This window comes from the organism of the source record quoted next, unplaced genomic scaffold (assembly GCF_019419815.1).
Source record: "Pyrus x bretschneideri cultivar Hongxiangsu unplaced genomic scaffold, Pyrus_bretschneideri_v1 Contig49, whole genome shotgun sequence".
Lineage (NCBI taxonomy): Eukaryota > Viridiplantae > Streptophyta > Magnoliopsida > Rosales > Rosaceae > Pyrus > Pyrus x bretschneideri.
Genome location: NW_025999786.1, coordinates 1,925,358 through 1,946,499, shown reverse-complemented (window position 1 = coordinate 1,946,499; position 21,142 = coordinate 1,925,358). Strand labels below are relative to the sequence as shown.

Here is a 21,142-nt window from a genome sequence, read left to right as displayed (position 1 = left end):
ATTTTTCATTACTGTCAGTTAAAACCGACAAAAACATTTTTTAAAATATAAATCGACAAAAAAATTTCATTACTGTCTGTCATAACCGACAAAAAAAAATAGTGGTAAAAATCCCACCAAAATTCCCTCCCAAAATTTTAAATTCCCGCCCCCCCCTCCCCCCAAATTTTTTTTTTACGATTTCAAAAAATAAAATAATAAGTGTTTGGTTTAATAAATAAATAATATGTATTTAAATAGAATACGTTTTTTAAAACTAAATAAATAATTGTTTGGTTTAATAGATAATAACCCATGTAAAATATGCGATAAATAAACAAAAAGATAATTGTACAATGAAAATGTCATCACACAAACTAAATATTGTCTAATCAATACTTGAAAAGCATAAATAAAAATTTAGCACAAATTACTTTTCCCACTTCAAAATTTAGGCAAATTTAACGGAGATATGCATTCTGCGAAACTAGTTTCAATGATCTAACTGTCAAACTTGTTTTTAGATACTACAACATCACATACGTAAAAAATTGCAAAAAAAAAAAAAAAACAAAAACAAAAACAAAACAAAACATTCAGAGATTAGATAACGGAACAAAAGTTTTCGACGGTTATAAACGAAAAATCACAATTTAACGGTTATTTTAGCTTTGGTTTTGATGATTTTTTTACAACTACACTGCTCTACCCTATAAGAATGCAATTAATAGATTCGATCTTCAATTTAAAATATTTACACTAGTGGATACTATAAAATCTTATTTTATACTTAATGGAAGTATAATATTAACTCGAAGTGTTTGTTTAATCTACCATTTTGACACGATATGCATTCTACGAAACTTTTTTCCGATCCAATCATCAAACTTATTTGTACACACTCCGAAATTGGATACGTAAAAAATTGTAAAAAAAAAACATTCAGAGATTACATAACGGAACAAAAGTTTTCGACGGTTATAAATGAAAAATCACAATTTAACGGCTATTTTAATTCCGATTTTAATGATTTTTTACAACTACAGTCCTCGACCTTATAAGAATGCATAGAATGAGTTTGATCTTCAATTTAAAATATTTACACTAGTGGATACCACAAAATCTTATTTTATACTTAATGGAAGTATAACATTAACTCCTAAGCATTTATTTAATCTACCGTTTTGACGTGATACACATTCTATGACACTTTTTTCAATGATCTAACTGTCAAACTTGTTTGCACACACTCCGAGATCGCGTATATAACAAATCACAAAAAACAAACATTCAGAGATTAGGTAACAGAACAAAAGTTTTCGACGATTATAAACGAAAAACCACAATTTAACGATTATTTTAGTTTCGATTTTGATGATTTTTTACAGCTACACTCCTCGACCCTATAAGAATGCATTGAATGAATTCAATCTTCAATTTAAAATATTTACACTAGTAGATATCACAAAATCTTATTTTATACTTGATGGGGAAGTATAACATTAACGCTAAGTGTTTGTTTAATCTACCATTTTGAAGCGATACGCATTCTACGAAACGTTTTTCAACAATCCAACCGTCAAACTTGTTTGTACACACTCCGAGATTGCATATGTAAGAAATCGCAAAAAACAAATATTCAGAGATTAGGTAATGAACAAAAGTTTTCGATGGTTATAAACGAAAAATCACAATTTAACGGTTATTGTAGCTCTGATTTTAATGATTTTTTACAGCTACACTTCTCGACCCTATAAGAATGCAATGAATGAATTCGATCTTTAATTTAAAATATTTACACTAGCGGATAAGTCTTTTTTATACTTAATGGAAGTATAACATTAACTCTTAAGTGTTTGTTACATCTATCAATTTGATAGGATACGCATTTTACGAAACTAGTTTCAACGATCCACCCATCAAATATGTTTATTTATACTCTAAGATAGCATGTGTAAAAAACTGCAAAAAATTGCAAAAAAAAAGGAAAAAAAAGAAAGAAATTCAGAGATTAGGTAACAGGACCCAAAATTTCGACGGTTATAAACAATAAAATCACTATTTGTTTAATATAATATAATATTTTTTAAGAAAGTTTAATCAAAAGTAATGGTTTAAAAAAATTGAAAATAATATAATATTTTGACACAATTTGTATCGGATATAACCGTCATAATTAGTATAAAAAATTTGAAAATAATTGACAGATTTGACACATTACTTACTCATGTCAAATATAACCGCCATAATTGGTTAAAATTATTTAAAAAGTGTATCTAATGGAGTTAAAGGCCCACTTCATTAATCTTGTCAGATATAACCAACAATAATACCTTATTTTCCAACACTTTTTAAACATGTTGTCGGAAAACATTTTATCCGACAGTAACAATATAAAACCGCCAACACTAACCGACACAATAAGCCAATTTTGTAGTAGTGATATTTAAGAACTTGTATTTGGTAATTATACTCTGAACCAATTCTCATGCATGTGATTGAGGATCAGACACCATTAAGTGTGGCTCTTAGAGGATGTGTTGAAACAAATGCGATTATCTACATGTGGTTTGATTTGACCTTATCCCTATTTTAGGAGAAGCTCTGCCGAATTTTCAGTAGATTTTAATATTTAATAATTTAGTTATGACTTCATGCATATTATGGCTTTCAAATCCATCTCGAAGATAGCCAACATGCATCGGTTTTGGTGTCCAATAGACATTTGCGTTGGGGTGTGTCATAGAAACCAAAGTTCTCTTGCAAAACAACCTTTAATTTGGTTTTACATTCATTATGATTACATATTCTACTCATTTTCTACACCTTGTAAGGTTTTTCAAATTATTTGTATCAGAGAAGTTTATTTTCAACTCCATATTTCATTTATTTTCATTTTTTTGGGTGCACCAAGCGTGAGGTTTCCACCAACCCTGAATTCAAAAGTGTGACAGATGACTCAACCTTCTCTTCATTAAACGAAGAAGGTCACACTTGTTTTCTTGAAGAATGCCAAGAATTGACGTGGTTTGCCACCACTTTGACTCATCTTGATCCCCGAACAAAATGCGAAAGAGAAGTGCTTAGAATCCTAAACCTTCAAAGCATTGCTTAGAATATGCTATATGCCCATTTTGCTCTTGCGACAATCATAAGATTACACATTCCTGTTGCCAATATCCCTATAAGGAATGATGTTCCTAAATTCATCCTAGTCGGATGTCATGTTGTAGAAGAACATGTCTAGTGTTTTGGTCCTTTTGTCACTACCTCTATAGTTCCACCAGTTGACATTGTTTTGGATCCCGGAGAACTTTGAGATACTTGTCTAGAAGATAAGTAGAAATGAAACAAGATCATCATTAACAGTGGTGGATCCAGGAAAAATTATTTGGAGGGTCGTATGTAAAAGTTCACAAACATTTCTTAGACATATAATAACCTTAAAAATTAAACCATAGCTCCATCATTCATAACACATAGAACAAAGAACAACACAAGTTACAATTGTCCACGACGCGATTTCATATTTTAAAATGCTTCATTATAGCTTCATTATCAATGGAAGAAAAAAACATTACTCTCAATATAAACTATCATGCTATCATTCAACCGTTGATCTCCCATTCGATTACGCAATGGACCTTTCACAATATTCATAGCAGAAAAGGCTCCTTTCAATGAAGCAGTAGCAGTTTCTTTCAATTAAGAAAATTCACTACTCGAACACATGTCAAGAAATAATGCCCAAGTTGATATTGAAGTGCGAAAAGTTGATAAGTAGAAATTTCATTCTAACAAAATTGAGCAAAACGAATTAGCTTTTGTTCATCAAAAGCAGAGAATGAATCATTCGAAATCAAACATCCATACAAAGAGACAACTATGTATTTATCTCATCAAAGTGACAATTTAATTCCACACATCAATTGATCTAAATAAAAACCATATATGATTCACATCAACGATCAAATCTAATTATTCATAAAATAAAATTAATTTGAATAAGTTATGAAAAACTTAATTTAAAATTTGAAAGATGAAATTTGAGTGGTCATCAAAATTATCGCCAGAGTAGGATGGTAGGAGTTTGGGCTTAGGGATTGAGTTTGGTGGGGTTGGGATTTGAAAATGGGAATTGGAAATTTGGAATTAAGTGTGGGGATTGGGGTTTGTGGCTCGTTACAGCCTACAAATGGGATTTTTTTATTTTTTTTATTTTTTATTTTTTAATTTTTTGCTGCTGCTACTGCTTTTTTTCTATAGAGTAACTGGCACAAAATGACGTCGTTCCACTTCTGATCATCAATGGTGTGTATGCTTATGATGTGGCCACTGGAATAGTAAAAAGCTACGACACCGAACCATGATCCTTTGTTGAAGCGCAAATTCGATTCGACTAGCCAAAATCAGAAGAAGTTGTCTAGTTCAAACTTGATTTTATAATGTAATGTCACGTGTTTGAACCAGTTATTCCAGCACCCTCAGACATATAGGCTTCATAATGAGGTCGTACAATATAAGAGCCCTCTCTTGGTGCAAGGTTTCTCACAACGCTCTAAGATTGAATAGGAGGAGACAAATTCTCCCATAATGAATGTTATTACGTTCCGCTACTTAATCGGATTAGTAGTTATTGAGTATGCAGCTTATCAGCGTGGTCAATGCGTTCTTTATAAAGATTCAGATTGAAAATTATATGAAAGTCCTAGTAGGATTGATTATACCTAGATCAATGTGTTCCCATCTATGGAACACACTTCCAATTAAGTTGAAGCATTCACTATATGGTTGAAGTATTTGATCAAAATATGATATGTGAACAACAAATTATACCCATGCGTATTCACTAAGACCATCAATTCTGGTTTTGTGATAATTACAGTATATATCGATGACATGAACATCATTGGAACTCTAGAAGATATCCAAATGATTGATATGCTCTTCAAGAAGGAATTTGAGATGAAGAATCTAGGTAAGACTTAGTATGTATATGCCTGCAAATCGAGCACTATGAAAACAACATCTTAGTCCACCAATTGAACTACACTCAGAAAGTGTTGCGACGATTTAACTTCCTAAAAGAGAAGTCAGCTAGTACTCGCAGGGTCGTTCGATATTTGGATCCTAAGAAAGACCTTTTTCGTTCTAAGAAAGAAGATGAAGAGATCTTGAGACCAGGATTCCTCTATCTAGTGTTATTGAAGCTTTATTATTCTTAACCTAGTGTACTAGACCAGACATCTCATTTGGTGTGAATCTCTTGGAGAGATACAATTTCGTGCCAACACGCTGCCACTGGAATGACATCAAAGACTTATTATGATACTTTAATGGTACTATGGATATAGGCATGTTTTATACCTATGCATCCTCGAAGTCTGGTGCGCTTCTTCTTGCGTTTGCCAATGTTGGGTACCTATCAGACCCGCACAAGGCACATTTCCATACAGGTTATATCTTTACCATCAAAAACACCGTTACATTCTAGAGTTCTACGAAACATATCTTGGTTGCTACCTTGACTAGTCATGCTGAACTCATAGCTTTTTATGAAGCTAACTAGGAGTGTAGTTAGCTATGAGTTGTGATTAAGCATATTTGAAGTACATGTAAGTTAACCTTTGCTACTGACGACCTACCGATCATCTATAAGGACAACATTGCATGTATAAACTAGTCAAAGTTAGGTTTTATCAAGGGTGATGCCATCAAACACATAGCACCCACAATTGCAAGAGAAGACAATTAAAGTCCGTTATATTGGTTCCCAAGTTAACCATGTTGACCTATATACAAAATTTCTGCTTAAGAGCTTATTCTAGAAGCACGTTAAATTATTGGGCTACGTAGGCTTTCAAAGCAAGCGTAAGGAGTCTCATCGATGCTAGTATTCAGGGGAAGCACCTAGCCGTGTGTTAGTCAGGGGAAGGGATCCCGAAGATAATGTTGTGTGGCCTGTGTACTCTTTGTCCATTACGAAGTTTTCATTGCGTTGGGTTTTGCTTAGAAAAGTTTTTTTAATAAGACACCAGTTATGGTCTTCCAACCTAATAGTAACGGTCAAATGTACTTGAGCATGCCTAGAGTCATGGAAGTCCTTCTAATGAGTTTTGTCATTCTCAGGGGGAGAAATTATCATAAGTACGGAGTTTTCTCCCTACCGATTACCAGTTTTTCTCCCTACTTGGATTTTTTTGGATCTTTGAGAAAACATTACATTTTTTAGAGAGACGAAGATGGGGCATTGACTTCGAATTCTAGTGATTACTCAGCTAAGCAATTTGTGAACGTCGAAGGAAAAGTGTTGCAGGACATTTATGTATGTCCACTAATTAGTGTAATCATTGAGTCATTGATTCATCAAATGCATAGGTCATTCATTCTTCAATTGATTGGGCAATTGATTGTCCTTACTGAATTAGGAATATTTGTGTAATATGTCAGAATAGGCACACATTATATAAAGATGACAATGCCTCACATTGTAATATATAAAATTTCTCTAATAAAAATTCCCTCATTCTTTGTCAAATTATTTTTCTCTACAACATCTCTAAACTAATGAGAAGTTAATAGAATTAATAAATATATATTGACAGTTAAAGGTTGACATATTTTTGCAATTAATCTTGCAAATCTAAGCTCAAATTTTGGACTCCCCCACCCACCACCCCCCCCCCCCCCCCCCAACGCAATCTTGCATCTAGATTGGTCCTCCGTTGGTTAGATTTTCCTCCTTTCTCAGTTGTCATTAGTTTTGACTGCTGAGTCCAATGGGCTAGCTCTACCTAGATCCGTCTCTATTTAGTTTGTTTATTCGGCCTTGTCCCTAGTTATATTTTATTTAGGCGAACCTTGTCCCTAGTTCACAAAATATGTATATTATACCATCACCTTATGACTATTTAGCATTCATGTTGAATGTAAATAAGTTGGAACAATGTAAAACTACCCTTATTGAAAGAAAAAAAGTGCAAAGATGGTTTGATTTCTTAATATTCTCATTGAATTTCAAGAGGACCCAAAAGAATTAGTAACAAACTTTCCCATCTTGCAATGTTGCTTAATGATCAAAACTGTTTACTTTTTATATTGTCCTTTAAAGATCGTCTATGCAAAAATTTAACTAAATTTGAAACCATTTAGTCATCTATTAGTTATCTAATAGATATTAAGGGTACAAGTGTAATACAGTTAGAAATACAATTAGTAATATAGTTAGTAAGGTTGTTAGGAGTTCTCTTATAAAAAACAGTGTGTAATCTTCATTTTTTCAATCAATACAAAATCCTATTTCTCTCTCTCTAAAACTCTCTCTAATGTCTCTATGTTCATCCCTTTGCTCATCCTTTCTTCTTGACTTTCCCTTCAATTCCCAAACATTGCAATATAGTTAACATGGTATCAGAGCCAGCAGGCTGAAGCCATTGATTCTGGTGGTTTGTATTTTTTTTTATTAGATTTCATTTTTCTAGTTTTATTTTCTCTTCAGATTTTGTTGAATTTTTCGTCAAGTTCTTTGGTGTTTCCTTTTTCTTTCTGATCCCCGAATTGGAGAAGGAAGCAAAATTAATTTCTTACTCAGTTTTTGTTGATGCGAATCGGCTGAGAAGGAGCGTTGTTTTGAAGATCCTTGGTGCCACTAGTGTGTTCCAGGCGGCTCTGTTTCTTGAAGGGGTCCATACACTCGGGAAGTAGAATCGCTTGGCGATTTGATATGGGTTCATTTTTTTTTTTAAGAGAAATTGCAACCCAGATGACAGCATCAACAACTTAATCCACACAGAGATTGAATTCAAGTTCCAGAGAGATGAAGCTTTTGATCATTCCAAACTGGGTTTTGGAAGTTCGATCAGAATCCATCACATGGGCTCTCAACGAACAACAAATGCTCAGTCGCATGTGTTATTTCATACTAAACTTTGTTCTTGCCGGGTTCCAAAAGCAAGATGTTTCTAGAAGATTACCTTATCTTCATTCAGTCCAACTCTCACCTCCATCTCACCGTCGCTTATCTCAATCAAATCATTCACATGCACGAATACAAGAAGATCTACAAAGTTCCCAAGAAATGTTTAAGCGATGCCATGAGTTTGCCGTCATTTGACTGACTTCTGCTAATTTGTGATTGAAACGGAGGTGAAGATCTTCGTTCATATCTTTTCTAGTTCAGGTACAGATTCAAGGTTCGCAGAATTGTCAAGTTTGTTCATATTTTGCACTCTATGCGTTTGATGGAGTGTCGCAGTCAAAGTTCTTTGCTTCAAATTGCATAATTGTTAGAGGTCGATAGGCATTTCCTTTTTACGTCCCACTTTAGAAAGGCTGAAGCCAGAAGTGTGTGTGAGCGAAAAAGGAAAGCCATGGTTACTGCTAATCGGTACATTGATTCGCCAAGGTTTCTGGTTTGTTTCCTCTGCATTCTTCTGCTCAAGATTGAAGTTCTTATTAGGTTCTTGATTTCTGGTTTTCACAATGCACATAATATGTTTGATTAAATGTTTCAATAAGAAAATGTTCACTATTTTGTTCATCATTCTTGTGAACCTTTTTTAGGATATTGGGGTGATATTTGGACTCAAGATTGGTCATTACTTCAAGATCAGTGTTTGTGATATTTGGGATATTTGATTTGGCGCACGATGTCTTTGAGATCGATTCTGGTCGAGTTAATTTTCCGAGTTATGCTGATGAGTGTTCGGAAAACGACGAAGATTGGTGTTCAGTCCCATAATATGATGAACAAAATCTGCATTGCAACTACATATATGGGACTAAGAACTTCAATATTGATGTCTTGAAGATTGATTTGGTGAGTGTTTGTGAATCTTTTGATGACTGTTGCCAAGTTACTGATGAACGGATATTTGATTTTATTCATCTTTCTTGTTAATGTTTTGATGAGTGTTTGATATGGGTAGATTGATATGTTAAAGAGAGAACAGAGGATTCTTCAAGGAGAAGTAGAACTTTTTAGTTATGTCAAATATGCTGGAAACAACCTCTATTTATAGAGGTTCTCGTGTCTCTTTAAAATGTGCAACACCTGTTCGTAAGCAGTAAGCACTGCTTTGATTAATAATCACCACTCTTTGTCGAAGAGTTATGATGTTATGGACAAATGCTAGGCGTTAGATTAATAAGCAATAGTGATCAACGACACTTATTTAATAACCAAGAAGAGACAACCAGTCTCTGCAAATTCCAAGGGGTGGCTGCTGCCAAAACCAAAAGGTGGCAGCCAATTAATTTGAAATGGTGATCTGCCAATTCGAATTTAATTAGCGATGGTTGCCGAAAGCAACCAAAACCCATCGCTTCACTTTTATTCCTTAGATTCCAAATTTCATGTTTTGAACATTACTGCTACACTCTGATCATCAAGCAACAATTCAAGATGAAAATGAGAGCTGAAAGGAGATGGAATTTGAGAACGAAAAGGTTGAAGTTGTTAGCATATATATCGGGCTAGTACTCTAGGCTTAAGCAGTTACTAGCCATGTAGCTCTTTAACATTTTCAGTTTTACTATAGGAAGGAGGTTTAGGTTTGGAAATATTGATCATTATATCAGTCTTAAGCAGTTAAACTACCATATACTACTTCAGGATGACTAGTACATATATAAAATCACTCAAAGGAAAAGACTTGAATCTTACAATTATTCTCACAAGTAAAAGTTAAAACACAAATTTAAATTGAGATCAATGAAAGAAAAGAAAGAAAAAGAAAGAAGTTTAAATTATCTAAGACTTGGAACAGGGAGGCATGTAAGCAGGCGGTGGGCGAATTTTGGTTTCTTTGGTCTTTCCATTCCTCACTATGAGCACAGTATCCATCCCCCAGCTGGAATGTCTTTCCAAATGACAATGCATAAACCATACTCCTGCAAAATCATAATTAATTAATTAATTAATTTCGTGGTTCCTCTTAACTAAGCACCTTAATACCTCAAATACAGTCATTCACTAGCATTAGAAAGACTATATGTATGTGACATAGTGACGGTGATAGCATGACGCTCAAAATTATAGAACTTACCAGGATTATCGGCTTTAAATCTGATGGTTGCCCATCCATTCTTTGGAACTGCAATGGTGTTTACTTCTGGGGGGTCAACCAAATTGTAGGTCTTGGGCGATGTTGTATGGTTAAAATTGCCGGCACCAGTTCCGACCAAATAGAAGCTGAAACCATGGAGATGCATTGGATGGTTCTCAGGTGCGATGACGTTGGTTCCTTGGAAAATGATCTCAACTCCTTCACCATATTTGATCATTCTCACCCTCGTACCAAAGTTCGGGTATATTGTGTTGTTACCCACGTCTCCAGTGTAGTTGTAAGTATTAGGTGGCTTGTTTGGGAAACTAGTTCTGTAGACTCCATTGTTGCCCCTGTACAAATTAAGAAATAAGGTCTAAGTTTTGATAGGAATAAATAAGGTTAATCAAATTGTTAATTGACAAATATGGGAGTTTTACTTTGATTTTTCTCCATTTCTTATGAGACTAGTTACTTCCACCAATCATTGACCAGAATATAAAGTGCAACTACGTAATTTTTCAATGTACTTAGAGCATGGTCACGTGATGTTCTAAGTTCATTCAAATTATAACTCATAAATAAATGTTCTGTTAATATATTCTAAAAGTGGAACATATCAACCATGTCTACTGTTATTGTCACACATGGAATGATACATGTGGTTGGTGTTCCGTACGTAGTTATAGAAATTTCTCCCACATTGGAAGGCATTAATGCATTTCTTAATTAATTGAACCAAACTTCATGGACCGAAACCTACTATTCCGGAAAACATACACACATGACTGAAAATAGTAGCAATAGCAGCTATCACAACTTAATTAATAATTACGGAAAATGACCAAAATTAACAAAAAACTAGTACGTACCGATAATATGCTTGCAGTACATCAACAGATGGAATCACGAAACTGACGTTGTTTAAGCTTGCAGAAAGCGCATTTCCATTCGGGCCTTTACATGAAGAATTAGCACAAATTCTTTCATTGATTGCAATAGTCATATAGATCCTGGAATGAATTTTTAATGGGACATCAATAGGGTGCTCTTTGCTTGCCAATGCCCTGATTTGCTTAGTGAAGTTATCAGCAGCTGTGTCATCGGCTTCCAACGGAAGGGTTGGAAAGGGAGTGGTTGATGGGGTGCTGTAGTTGCCGTTGTATTGAACAATTGCAGTGGTGGTGCTGTTGTTATGTGAAACGCCAGTTCCATCCATAAAAGGATGAGAAGCCATGTAATAATGGCTGGGAGGTTGGTTTGCGGTGACTAAAATGTCCATGGTTTGGCCTGGAGTTATCATGATGTAAGAGGTGGTTATAGGTTTTATGTATGCAGCGTCTTGTGCTACGACTGTGAGGTTGTGGTTCGCGATGGCGAAGAACTGTTCTTCGTTCATCACCGCGTTAATTACCCGAAGAAGATAGGTCTTACCGTAATCAACAATCCATCGGTATGTTGTCTCTGCATGCAATAACACGAAATCCATTAAGTTGTACTTGGTTTACAAAAATCACTACAAACCCTAACGGATGATGCATGTGAAAGTTTATGTTGGTTGCAGAAATATATTATGTTTAGGAGGAATCAAAACACTTTGTACTGTACCAGATAAAGCTAAACTTACTTTTAATTTAGGAGATTATTTTGGCAATGACGTATAGAGAGTTTATCGCTTAATGTTTACTTGCAAAGACCAAATAAAGCTAAACTTACTTTTAATTTTGGGAGCCGTTTTCCCTTGAAATTTTTTATGCAATATATTTCCTCTATATATATTCTATTCTGGACGAAATCAAAATGTCTATTAAGTTTTTAAGAAATTTGATGTTCTTTTTTATAGATGGTTTTTTGACCAACCAAAATGATAGATTAGGGTTTGCAATTTTTCTTCAATAGCCCAAACTACTAAGCAATACGAAAAATTGCAGTCATAACTAAATTGAAAAAAAATATTTTTTATTTTATGAAAAAATTATTGTATACTTGACAAACACTTCAATGTAAATAAAGAAAACCACATGCACCAAATATGTATAGTGATTTGGTCACAAAAAAAGCGAAGTTTGAATAATGATTTTCCATCGTTTTCTTCCGACTCAGCGTTCAATATATTTTGCCAACTGAACAAGAAGTTAGAAAAGCCAATGAGCATCTCTTTGTATCTCTTTGTATGTTATTATGTAACATAAACAACTTCTAGTCTTCATGATTTACGCGGATCGTAGTGTTATAATTTATATACTATCATCCTCAATGTCAACTCTAATTGGAAACCGACAACTCTTGCTTTTAGAACTAACATATATAGTAATAACATCGAATGAATAAATAAGATAAGATTTATATTATTAAACTAGATTAAGCTGGACCTTTAATTAGTCTTACCATTGGAACAACTATATAAATCTCCAGGCTGTCCGTTAATTGTGAAGGCATCTGAAATGTTTGGATCGCCACCTGTTGAGAGAGCCTCTTCTATTATTTCCATCACATCTCCCTTAAACCATGATCCTGCCGGCAGATGATCGAAATTGGATGCTTAGTTTTAATATTAATATATGTATTACAATCTAATAATTTACCTACTCTAGGATAAATCCAATGGTTCAACTGTAAGATGTAACATTTTTGCCCCACAAGGCCACAATAATGGTTTATTTTTTCATAATAAGAAGAAAATTCACTTTTTCTGATCTGGCGTGCCACATCACGTTGTAGTTATGGCAGGCAAGTAAGCAAACGCAAGAAAGACTAACAAACAACGACTTTTGTATGTTAATATAATTATTAAAAAAAAAAAAATTTCAACGGATCCTCAAAATAAAAATGCCTTTCCAACGATGAATACAAAGAAGGAGAATGAGAGTGTCTTTTGGAAGGTTCTATGGAATAAACAGTATACGCATTACATCCCAAATCCAGTCATATCATTCTTCGAATCATGTGACGTTCTACAAGTGATAAGACCAGATAGCCCTGATGATTACTTAACCACTAAACCATAAATTAAGTACGTATACTAGAATGAACAGATCTGACAATACAGAAAGTAATGTGAATGTTGGAATATAAATAAAGGAAAACTAATGAAAATGATTTGAAAATTTTAAGTTTTAACTATAAGGATAAAATAAAGGGTAAAGTGAATAGTATTAGGATTGACTTTTTAGTATAAAGATGTGGTTTTTCGTTAAAGTAAATAATACCGAAATTTTTTCGTTAAAATCCTCTAAAAATAAATCTTTTCATATTATATTCAGTAAAATACTTGCAATTAACAATTAATCAATAAAGTTATTTAGACATACAAAAATAAATCACTTTCTCAATACAGATGTTATCGACCCTCTTGTATTTCAAATTCACATTTACTAAAAACAGAATTTGGCTTGGGTACATGGATTTGCTGAATGCATTCATCATTTAACTAAAAACATCTAAAAAGAGAGAATATCATATATGAATAGATATTAAAACAGTGAAAGTACCAAGAATGACTGTTTCTTGTGCATCTGGTGTTGCAAATGGATAAGTGGTGCCGGCAGCCGGTAGAATAACAATGGCACCATAGACGGTGGCGCGTGTCCAGTCACTATGAGAATGCCACCATAATGTTCCTTCTTCACTGGAGAATATAACTTCGTACGTGAAGTTTGTTCCTGGTTGAATAGGGCACTGAGTGATATTCTCAGGTCCATCTGACCATGGATTTCTTGGTTGCTTCACTCCATGCCTATACAAATTAAACAATATATTGAGCAGTCAATTTAAATTGGAAGGTTCTGTTTTTGTGTTTGTTTAAGAAACCAAAAACAAACCAAGCTAAAAGCCATAAAAGCCATACATACAAATTCTTCTATGGATACACAACAATACAAAAATAAATTTTAACTATTGATGGGAATTCATCTAACGTATACAAAAGTCAGAAGACCCAAGTTTAAGGTGTTCCTTCACCCTCTAGTCCTTGAGTTCTTTTATTTTCTGTCGAATGATATATAATATTCTAAGGGGTGGGGTGAGGGAACAAAGTGTTATCAGACTTGCTATTTACAAAATTCAAACCTAAAACTTTCTACTTAAAAGTGAAGAGGGCTACATTAGTCTCAATCGATCTAAATTCCAAATGAACTTAGCTAGCTAGCTAGCTATCAAGTATCCATATTATTTTTCCACCGAACTTATTATTCATCGTTCTTTTTCATTTTTAGTAAAATATCTACCAAGCTAAGCTTTCTATCTTTCAACTACAATGACTCTGGTCAATATCCAAAAAACACGCGCACACACAGAGAGCTAGCTGGTCTGCAATTAGGGGAGGCTGCAAGCGAAGTTTACCAGTGAATGGTGAGACCGTAATATCCTTGGTTGTGGACATTGATAAAAGCGGTGTCTCCTCTGTTAACAGTGATGGTTGGCCCTGGAAGAGTTCCATTCACAGTTAAGATGCTCTTTGTGCTACAAAGCCTTGTAAAATTTGTTTCTTGCACCTGCACAATATCATAGTAACTAGTCAATAACATTGTTGAGTGAAATACGCAGAAAAGATCTGAGAACATTGATTATATATTTATCACAAAAATAGAAGCCAAAAAGCATATAAAAAAAATTCCCGTATTACCATGCCGAAAATATAAAAAAAATAGACATTTTCTTATATACACCGACATATTACACTAAGGAGTGAGTGACTTGGACAAATGTTACTAACTTGGTTCGAACTCGGTATTAACAAGAATCAAATATATCACCTCTCAAAATAAAAAGTTGCATGCAGTGTATGTAGCAAGCACTTACAATGAAATCATAATAATGGATAGCGCCATTAGCCTTGCTCAGGAAAATAAACCCTATGACAGCTAAGACCAGGAAACCCATGTTTATAGTTCTCCATTTTCAGGTGTTTGTCTGAAACCTAACTATCCACCCTGTGTCCTTCAGGTCGCCCTTGAGATGTTTTGCGAGTTGGATCTCCTCTCGCCTGCAATTTATAGAACAAGACTTCGTACCAAGTTGCTTATTTGATTAGTTAGTACGACTCCCTCCCACGATTGAACATTTCAATTTTTACGTACCTAACAAATAAAAAAAAAAACCACTAACACATGAAAAACGGAGTGTACAAGGCAAGGAAAACATAGGTGCTTATTCTAATGCAACTATGCTTTGCTGGTAACAACTTTAGGCCCTAATACTTGAATAACAAGACTAACATTGGTCCAGTAATAGTTTTGAATCTTTCTCCCTCCCCTTTCCTTTTTTTTTTTCCATTCCTTGGTATAGTAGTGTTTGAATCCTTGTAATATAACTTTTATACTTTTTTTCAATTAAGTACTGCTACTGTATGGATTTAACAAATTTTATGTATGAAGTGTTAAGAGTATGAATCTCATTGCATTCAAGAAAGAAGGGATATTGCATATGCTTATAAGTAACTGGGCTACTCTCAACGTTACCAATTGGCTTTATGGTTGGAACCCAAATTTTCTTCATGGTATAAGAACAGTTTGTTTTACGTACATGTGAAATTCAATGGTCACACGTGCTCCACATCACTCCATTTGTGTTGTCCATCCTGTTCAGCTTGAAAATTCGTCACGAGTGAGGAGGCATGTTGAGAGTAAATGAATCTACCTTGGGAAAGAATGAACCTTGAATGTGTTTATAAATAGTTGGACAACTTCTTATATCCTCAATTAGCTATATGGTGAAACTCCTAATTTCTTTAGAAGTTAATTCATATTAGTCTAAACAAAATAAGAATTTTTAGCCTCTCGAGTATAAACTTTATGTATGACCTGGAAATCAGTATCATCTGATTTAATTAATTGAACAACTTGAATAACGACCTGCTAATCCTTGGCTTGGATCGTAACTTTGCAAGGTAGTATGCATATATATTCTTTTGCCATGAAATCACGCGCCTCTTGATGAAGATCAAATAGGCAGTTGAACTGCTCATGGCTTTGAGGGCTGAGTCCAAAAATGCACTCTCCTCACATTACCTGCTCCATTTGCGCATTACATTATACTTAATGACATTCACTATGTAGCTTAGCCAATTTTCTTTAACAAAAGGTCTTTTTCTATAAACAGGCTTTATATTACTAAAATTAGACGACTATATTTTCGTCAAAAAAAAAATATATACCAGGTCAAGCACCGACAATCCAGAAAAACAGCCGTTTGGCCCGTTTTTACTGTTATTAAACCTAAAACAACTTATTTCTACACTTCTACTAAATTCAAAAGGACTATATAGCTCTTAGATGATCAGATATAGTATTATTTGTTTCGGACAGCTGCGCCAATATTTTATTTGTTAAAATTGCTTGGTCACTCGTACTACTCCTTTACTGTTTTCAAAAGATGAGAAAGTCAATCTATATCCTAAAATCCAAATATTCTAAAGCATTGTTCATAAGCACGGTGCACTTCTGAAAATGAATTTGGATCGTCTATTTTTTTGGCATTTTGCACGTAAACAATCCGTCCATTTCATTTTTTTTGTCTCCTCACTTTCTTAGCATCGTTCTCTCTCTCTCTCTCTCTCTCTCTCTCTTTTCTAGAGCTGCACAAGTCCAACCCCCACAAATTATGGTGATGACACTGGACTTTTACCAACAAAACACGAAAATGCCCTCATTACATTGGCAAGGCCCATGTACATCCGTTCCACATGCAGTTCAACCTTAAGAAGACATGAGCTGCTAACTACGACTTCTCCAAGCTCATGCACATGGTAAGGAGAAAAGTCAAAGGTTTTAAAGGTAAGATTAATCACCAAATCCTATCAGTTAAAACTCTCATCATTGAACACCAACTCAATCAAGCAAGAAATCACCATCAAATCCAATCAAGGATTTCACGAGATAATTCCAAGATATTATTAATTAAATAATATCTTTGAGATAATTATCAAGGATTTCATGAGATAATTCCAACCAATGACACAACTTGGCCAACTGAACGTCGACACATGTGGTCGACTATCTCGCTATGAGTACCCCATTCTCCACCAATTTCTTGTAAGCTTTTGATATGCAATTAAGCCCTAAACTCACACTTTTCAAAAAAACTGACTTAGGTATCAGAGACCTAGTTAGCCAAACTCTCATCCCCCCACCACAGTAGGCACGTGGCTTTGGTCATTGATCAAATGTATTTACTTGATATGTTGGTAAAAATTGGGAACTCCGAAGTTAAGCGAGTAGCGCACGAGAGCACTCCCATGATGGGTGACCCATCGGGAAGTTCTCGTGTGAGTTCCCAGAAACAAAACTGTGAGGGCGTGGTTGGGGCCCAAAGCGGACAATATCGTGCTACGGTGGTGGAGCGGCCCCGGGAAGTGATCCGCCTCAGGCCGGGATGTGACAATTTGGTATCAGAGCCTAACCCTGGTCGTGGTGTGCCGACGAGGACGTCGGGCCCCTAAGGGGGGTGGATTGTGGCATCCCACATCACCCAGGGGAGTGATCCTTGTATGTATGTTCTCATTCCTACCTAGCACGAGGCCTTTTGGGGCTCACTGGCTTCGGGTTCCATAGGAACTTCGAAGTTAAGTGAGTAGCGCACGAGAGCATTCCCAGGATGGGTGACCCATCGGGAAGTTCTCGTGTGAGTTCCCAGAAACAAAACCGTGAGGGCGTGGTCGGGGCCCAAAGCGGACAATATCGTGCTACAGTGGTGGAGCGGGCCCAGGAAGTGATCCGCCCCGGGCCAGGATGTGACAATTTGGTATCAGAGCCTAACCCTAGTCGTGGTGTGCCGACGAGGACGTCAGGCCCCTAAGGGGGTGGATTGTGACATCCCACATCACCCAGGGGAGTGATCCTTGTATGTATGTTCTCATTCCTACCTAGCACGAGGCCTTTTGGGAGCTCACTGGCTTCGGGTTCCATGGGAACTCCGAAGTTAAGCGAGTAGCGCACGAGAGCACTCCCAGGATGGGTGACCCATCGGGAAGTTCTCGTGTGAGTTCCCAGAAACAAAACCGTGAGGGCGTGGTCGGGGCCCAAAGTGGACAATATCGTGCTACGGTGGTGGAGCGGGCCCGGAAAGTGATCCGCCCCGGGCCGGGATGTGACACATGACCTGGAGTGTGGCGTATAATGACTACACTAGGTAATAATTAAGGATATATTTGGGTGAGGAACTTACAACTCAAGGGATTGAAGCTAGAATATTAAAGAATGGATGACAAAAAGGGAATACAAAATGTCATCCACAACCATTACATAAGCATGTGAGAATGGTTTTGTAAAATGACTTTTATTAAGTACGAATTTGTAAATTCATCTTATATGCCTTTGTATTGTACATGGATAACATAATTCTCTCTAACGTTTTTGCACGCAATCATCCATCAAATTAAAAGATACCAGTACAATTTTCTTTAAAAGGTGTTGTAGACCGACCCTAATTATAATTTCCAAACCACTTCGCAAAATGGTAAATGAAATAAAACAAAATAAGGGGAAAATGTATCTAGCCATCCGCCTTAAAAATTGGGACATGATAAAAAAGAATTGCATTGAAATATTCCATGCTCTTAAGGCTATAGCAACCACCACTTGGCTAATTTTCTGGTCCAATTGCAATATTCTGAGTGTGCCAATGGAGTGCACGCATTATACAAAAGTGTGATGATGGATATCCTTAGACGCGTCATTGCTTTTCATATAAATAAAGACCGAAATTTAATTTGATTTTCTAAGAGCCGCCTTGACAAAACTGCCTGGATTGAACTATATAAGGATTTTGTTATGCAATGAAAAGGAAGCGTGTAAACTTTTAAGGTTTGACAAACGCAGAATGCTTCATTTGCTTAGTTGAAGCCAGAGTTTTGTCATCCAAGCAATTTAATGGCCTTAATAATAGATCTTGATTCTCATGTGAAATGTTTCTTATCATTTATTGGTAACAAATTAAAGCTAGCCTGCCCAAAATGCATTCCCTTGCTCCCAACTTTACTCTCGGTTCAAATAAAAAAAAAAAAAATAGGTGGAACCAACTATATATGGGACAGATCAAACGCGTTAGTTATTAACACAATTTGATATTTATTCTCTTCGATCAACAAAATTTGGTATGTGTTCACCCTACGAACCAATACGAAACTTTATCTCAAAATGTCTCGTTGCAATGTAAAGAGATATTTCATTGAGTGTATTTACTGTTACAGACCTATTCTCTAACGGGAATCCTTTTTATATGTAAAAATAAAGATTAGTTGTGAAGCCCAGTTTTGTATTGAATTTTAACTATCCCGAATCATCAATTAGTCTGCATTCATAAATCATCTTTGCAGAAAAATCAATTCAATCCAAAACAACTTACTCATTAGGATGTCATTATAAAATTTCAATGTTTTTTAAAACACAGTGTTCAACCATTTCTTCGAACTCAATTAGATGTCGCAAACATTTTTTATTTGATTAATATTTTACAAAGGTGAGGTATGAAATACAACTTAGACAATAGACATTTCATATCATTAAAAAAAATTTGAATCCCTTTAGAGAATGAGTTTGTTCACTGTTACGCAGCCACGATATAATGTAACAGTAATTTTATATACTTTATCTACAAAATTCTTATTAGTAACCAATATGTATTGATCTAGTTTTTAGTTTTACAATATTATGTGTGTGTATATAGCAAGACCACAAAGGATACTAATATACTTTTTCCCTGTGTCCAAGTTATGTGTGTGTGGGCGCCCGCGCGCATGTGTGTGTGGACAAATAGCGAGAGTACTGCAAGACTGGTGAATAATTTTAATTTTGTCCAAGTTCTACTTGGACAAATTATATGTTATATAGATAGTAGCTAAACCTTATCAGAAGACGCAAATTTTATGTATGTATTTCTTCAAAAGCATGGGTTGTGATAACGTGATCAATATTCATTACTAAAACTTTAGAAGAAAATCTACATACTACAAGATATTACAGTAGTTGTAAAGCTCGCAGTATGTACCATGGTCATATATATATATGATTGTGTTAAATATTACCATAGAAATTTCAGGCGATTAACATGCAGGCAATATTCTTTTGCTTTGTGCCCCACCCCATGTACCAGGACGAACATGTACGCTTATGATTTCACGTTTCAAACTCAAACAAAGCGCTTTGCATGCAAATAAATGTACTTCCAAACAATTGTGCGTTCCTTACCCTTCCTTGTTTCGTACACGCTGTCAAAAATTCAAATTAGAATAGCTAAACACTCTTAAAAGTAAAGGCTTCTCTCCGTCTTGTGAGAGTTCTTCTTGCCTGTGTGCGAGGCTAGTTCTACTTTTCCATTCCCCCTCTGACATCGGCCCTAGCTACGGCTAAGGTTGGTGGTCCTTCTTCCTTGCTTCCTTCTCTTTTTTCAGTTTCTGTTTTTCCTGCTTCTTCCGCTCTTATCTGCCCTTTCCTTCAACCCTTTGTGCTTTAAAAATCAAATTTCTCAGCCATCACTTCCGATCTCCCTTTCCCGTCCTCTTTTTTCTTTTCCCACCATCAATCTCCATGATTTTCTTCCATCCTTTTCTTATCTTTCCCACCTGGTTCCAACAATCATTGATTTTATGTATTTTCGGATCTGCAACTTTGGACCATCAACGCATTTTGACGTGATTCTCCGGGAAGTGCTTAGAGCTCCGGCTCGGGTGTTCGCACAACCACCTCTCATGGATTTGTCTTCGGTGGCTTTGTTGCTGGTGGGTTATCTCTCACCAGCTTCCTTCTATTTCTGGTTACTGTGCTGATCTTTGTGGTGGTCTTTGGATGTTGTTGGAGTCGTCTTCTCCTTCACTCTTGCGGATTTGATCGGCTGGATCTATGGTGTCAGGTTGGAGTTTTGGTCTGCGGCGGTTTCTCGGCTTGTAACTGGGCCCCTAGTGTATTTTACTCTTTGTACTTTGTTGGCCTTTGCCCTAGAATACTATTTCCAGTTTACAAATAAAAAATTCAAATTAGAATTTAATAATATACATGTATGCCTGTTTTTCACCACCTCCATACTCTAAGTCTAAACTCTAGGAGAGATTTCTTCATGTGTCAGTTATTCAAACAGTACTTCATGTCGAGTATTCAAGCAGTAGGTCACATGTTATAATATAA

At 35.5% G+C, this 21,142-nt stretch overlaps 1 protein-coding gene and 1 long non-coding RNA gene across 2 annotated transcripts; one reads left to right on the top strand and one right to left on the bottom strand.

Moving 5' to 3' along the window:
* Window positions 1-7,219: 7,219 nt before the first annotated feature.
* LOC103931948 lies at window positions 7,220-9,012 on the top strand. The gene is made up of 2 exons (XR_007252367.1): window positions 7,220-8,390; window positions 8,542-9,012. It is a non-coding gene; the product is annotated as an uncharacterized LOC103931948 (long non-coding RNA).
* A 206-nt stretch (window positions 9,013-9,218) lies between these two features.
* Window positions 9,219-14,970, bottom strand: LOC103931966 (putative laccase-9). The gene is made up of 7 exons (XM_009341496.3): window positions 14,826-14,970; window positions 14,367-14,518; window positions 13,517-13,761; window positions 12,414-12,539; window positions 10,898-11,489; window positions 10,026-10,378; window positions 9,219-9,870 (listed from the first exon to the last, which is right to left on the bottom strand). The coding sequence occupies exons 1-7, from the start codon at window positions 14,904-14,906 to the stop codon at window positions 9,731-9,733; spliced, it is 1,689 nt and encodes a 562-aa protein (XP_009339771.2). The 5' UTR covers window positions 14,907-14,970; the 3' UTR covers window positions 9,219-9,730.
* Window positions 14,971-21,142: the final 6,172 nt, after the last annotated feature.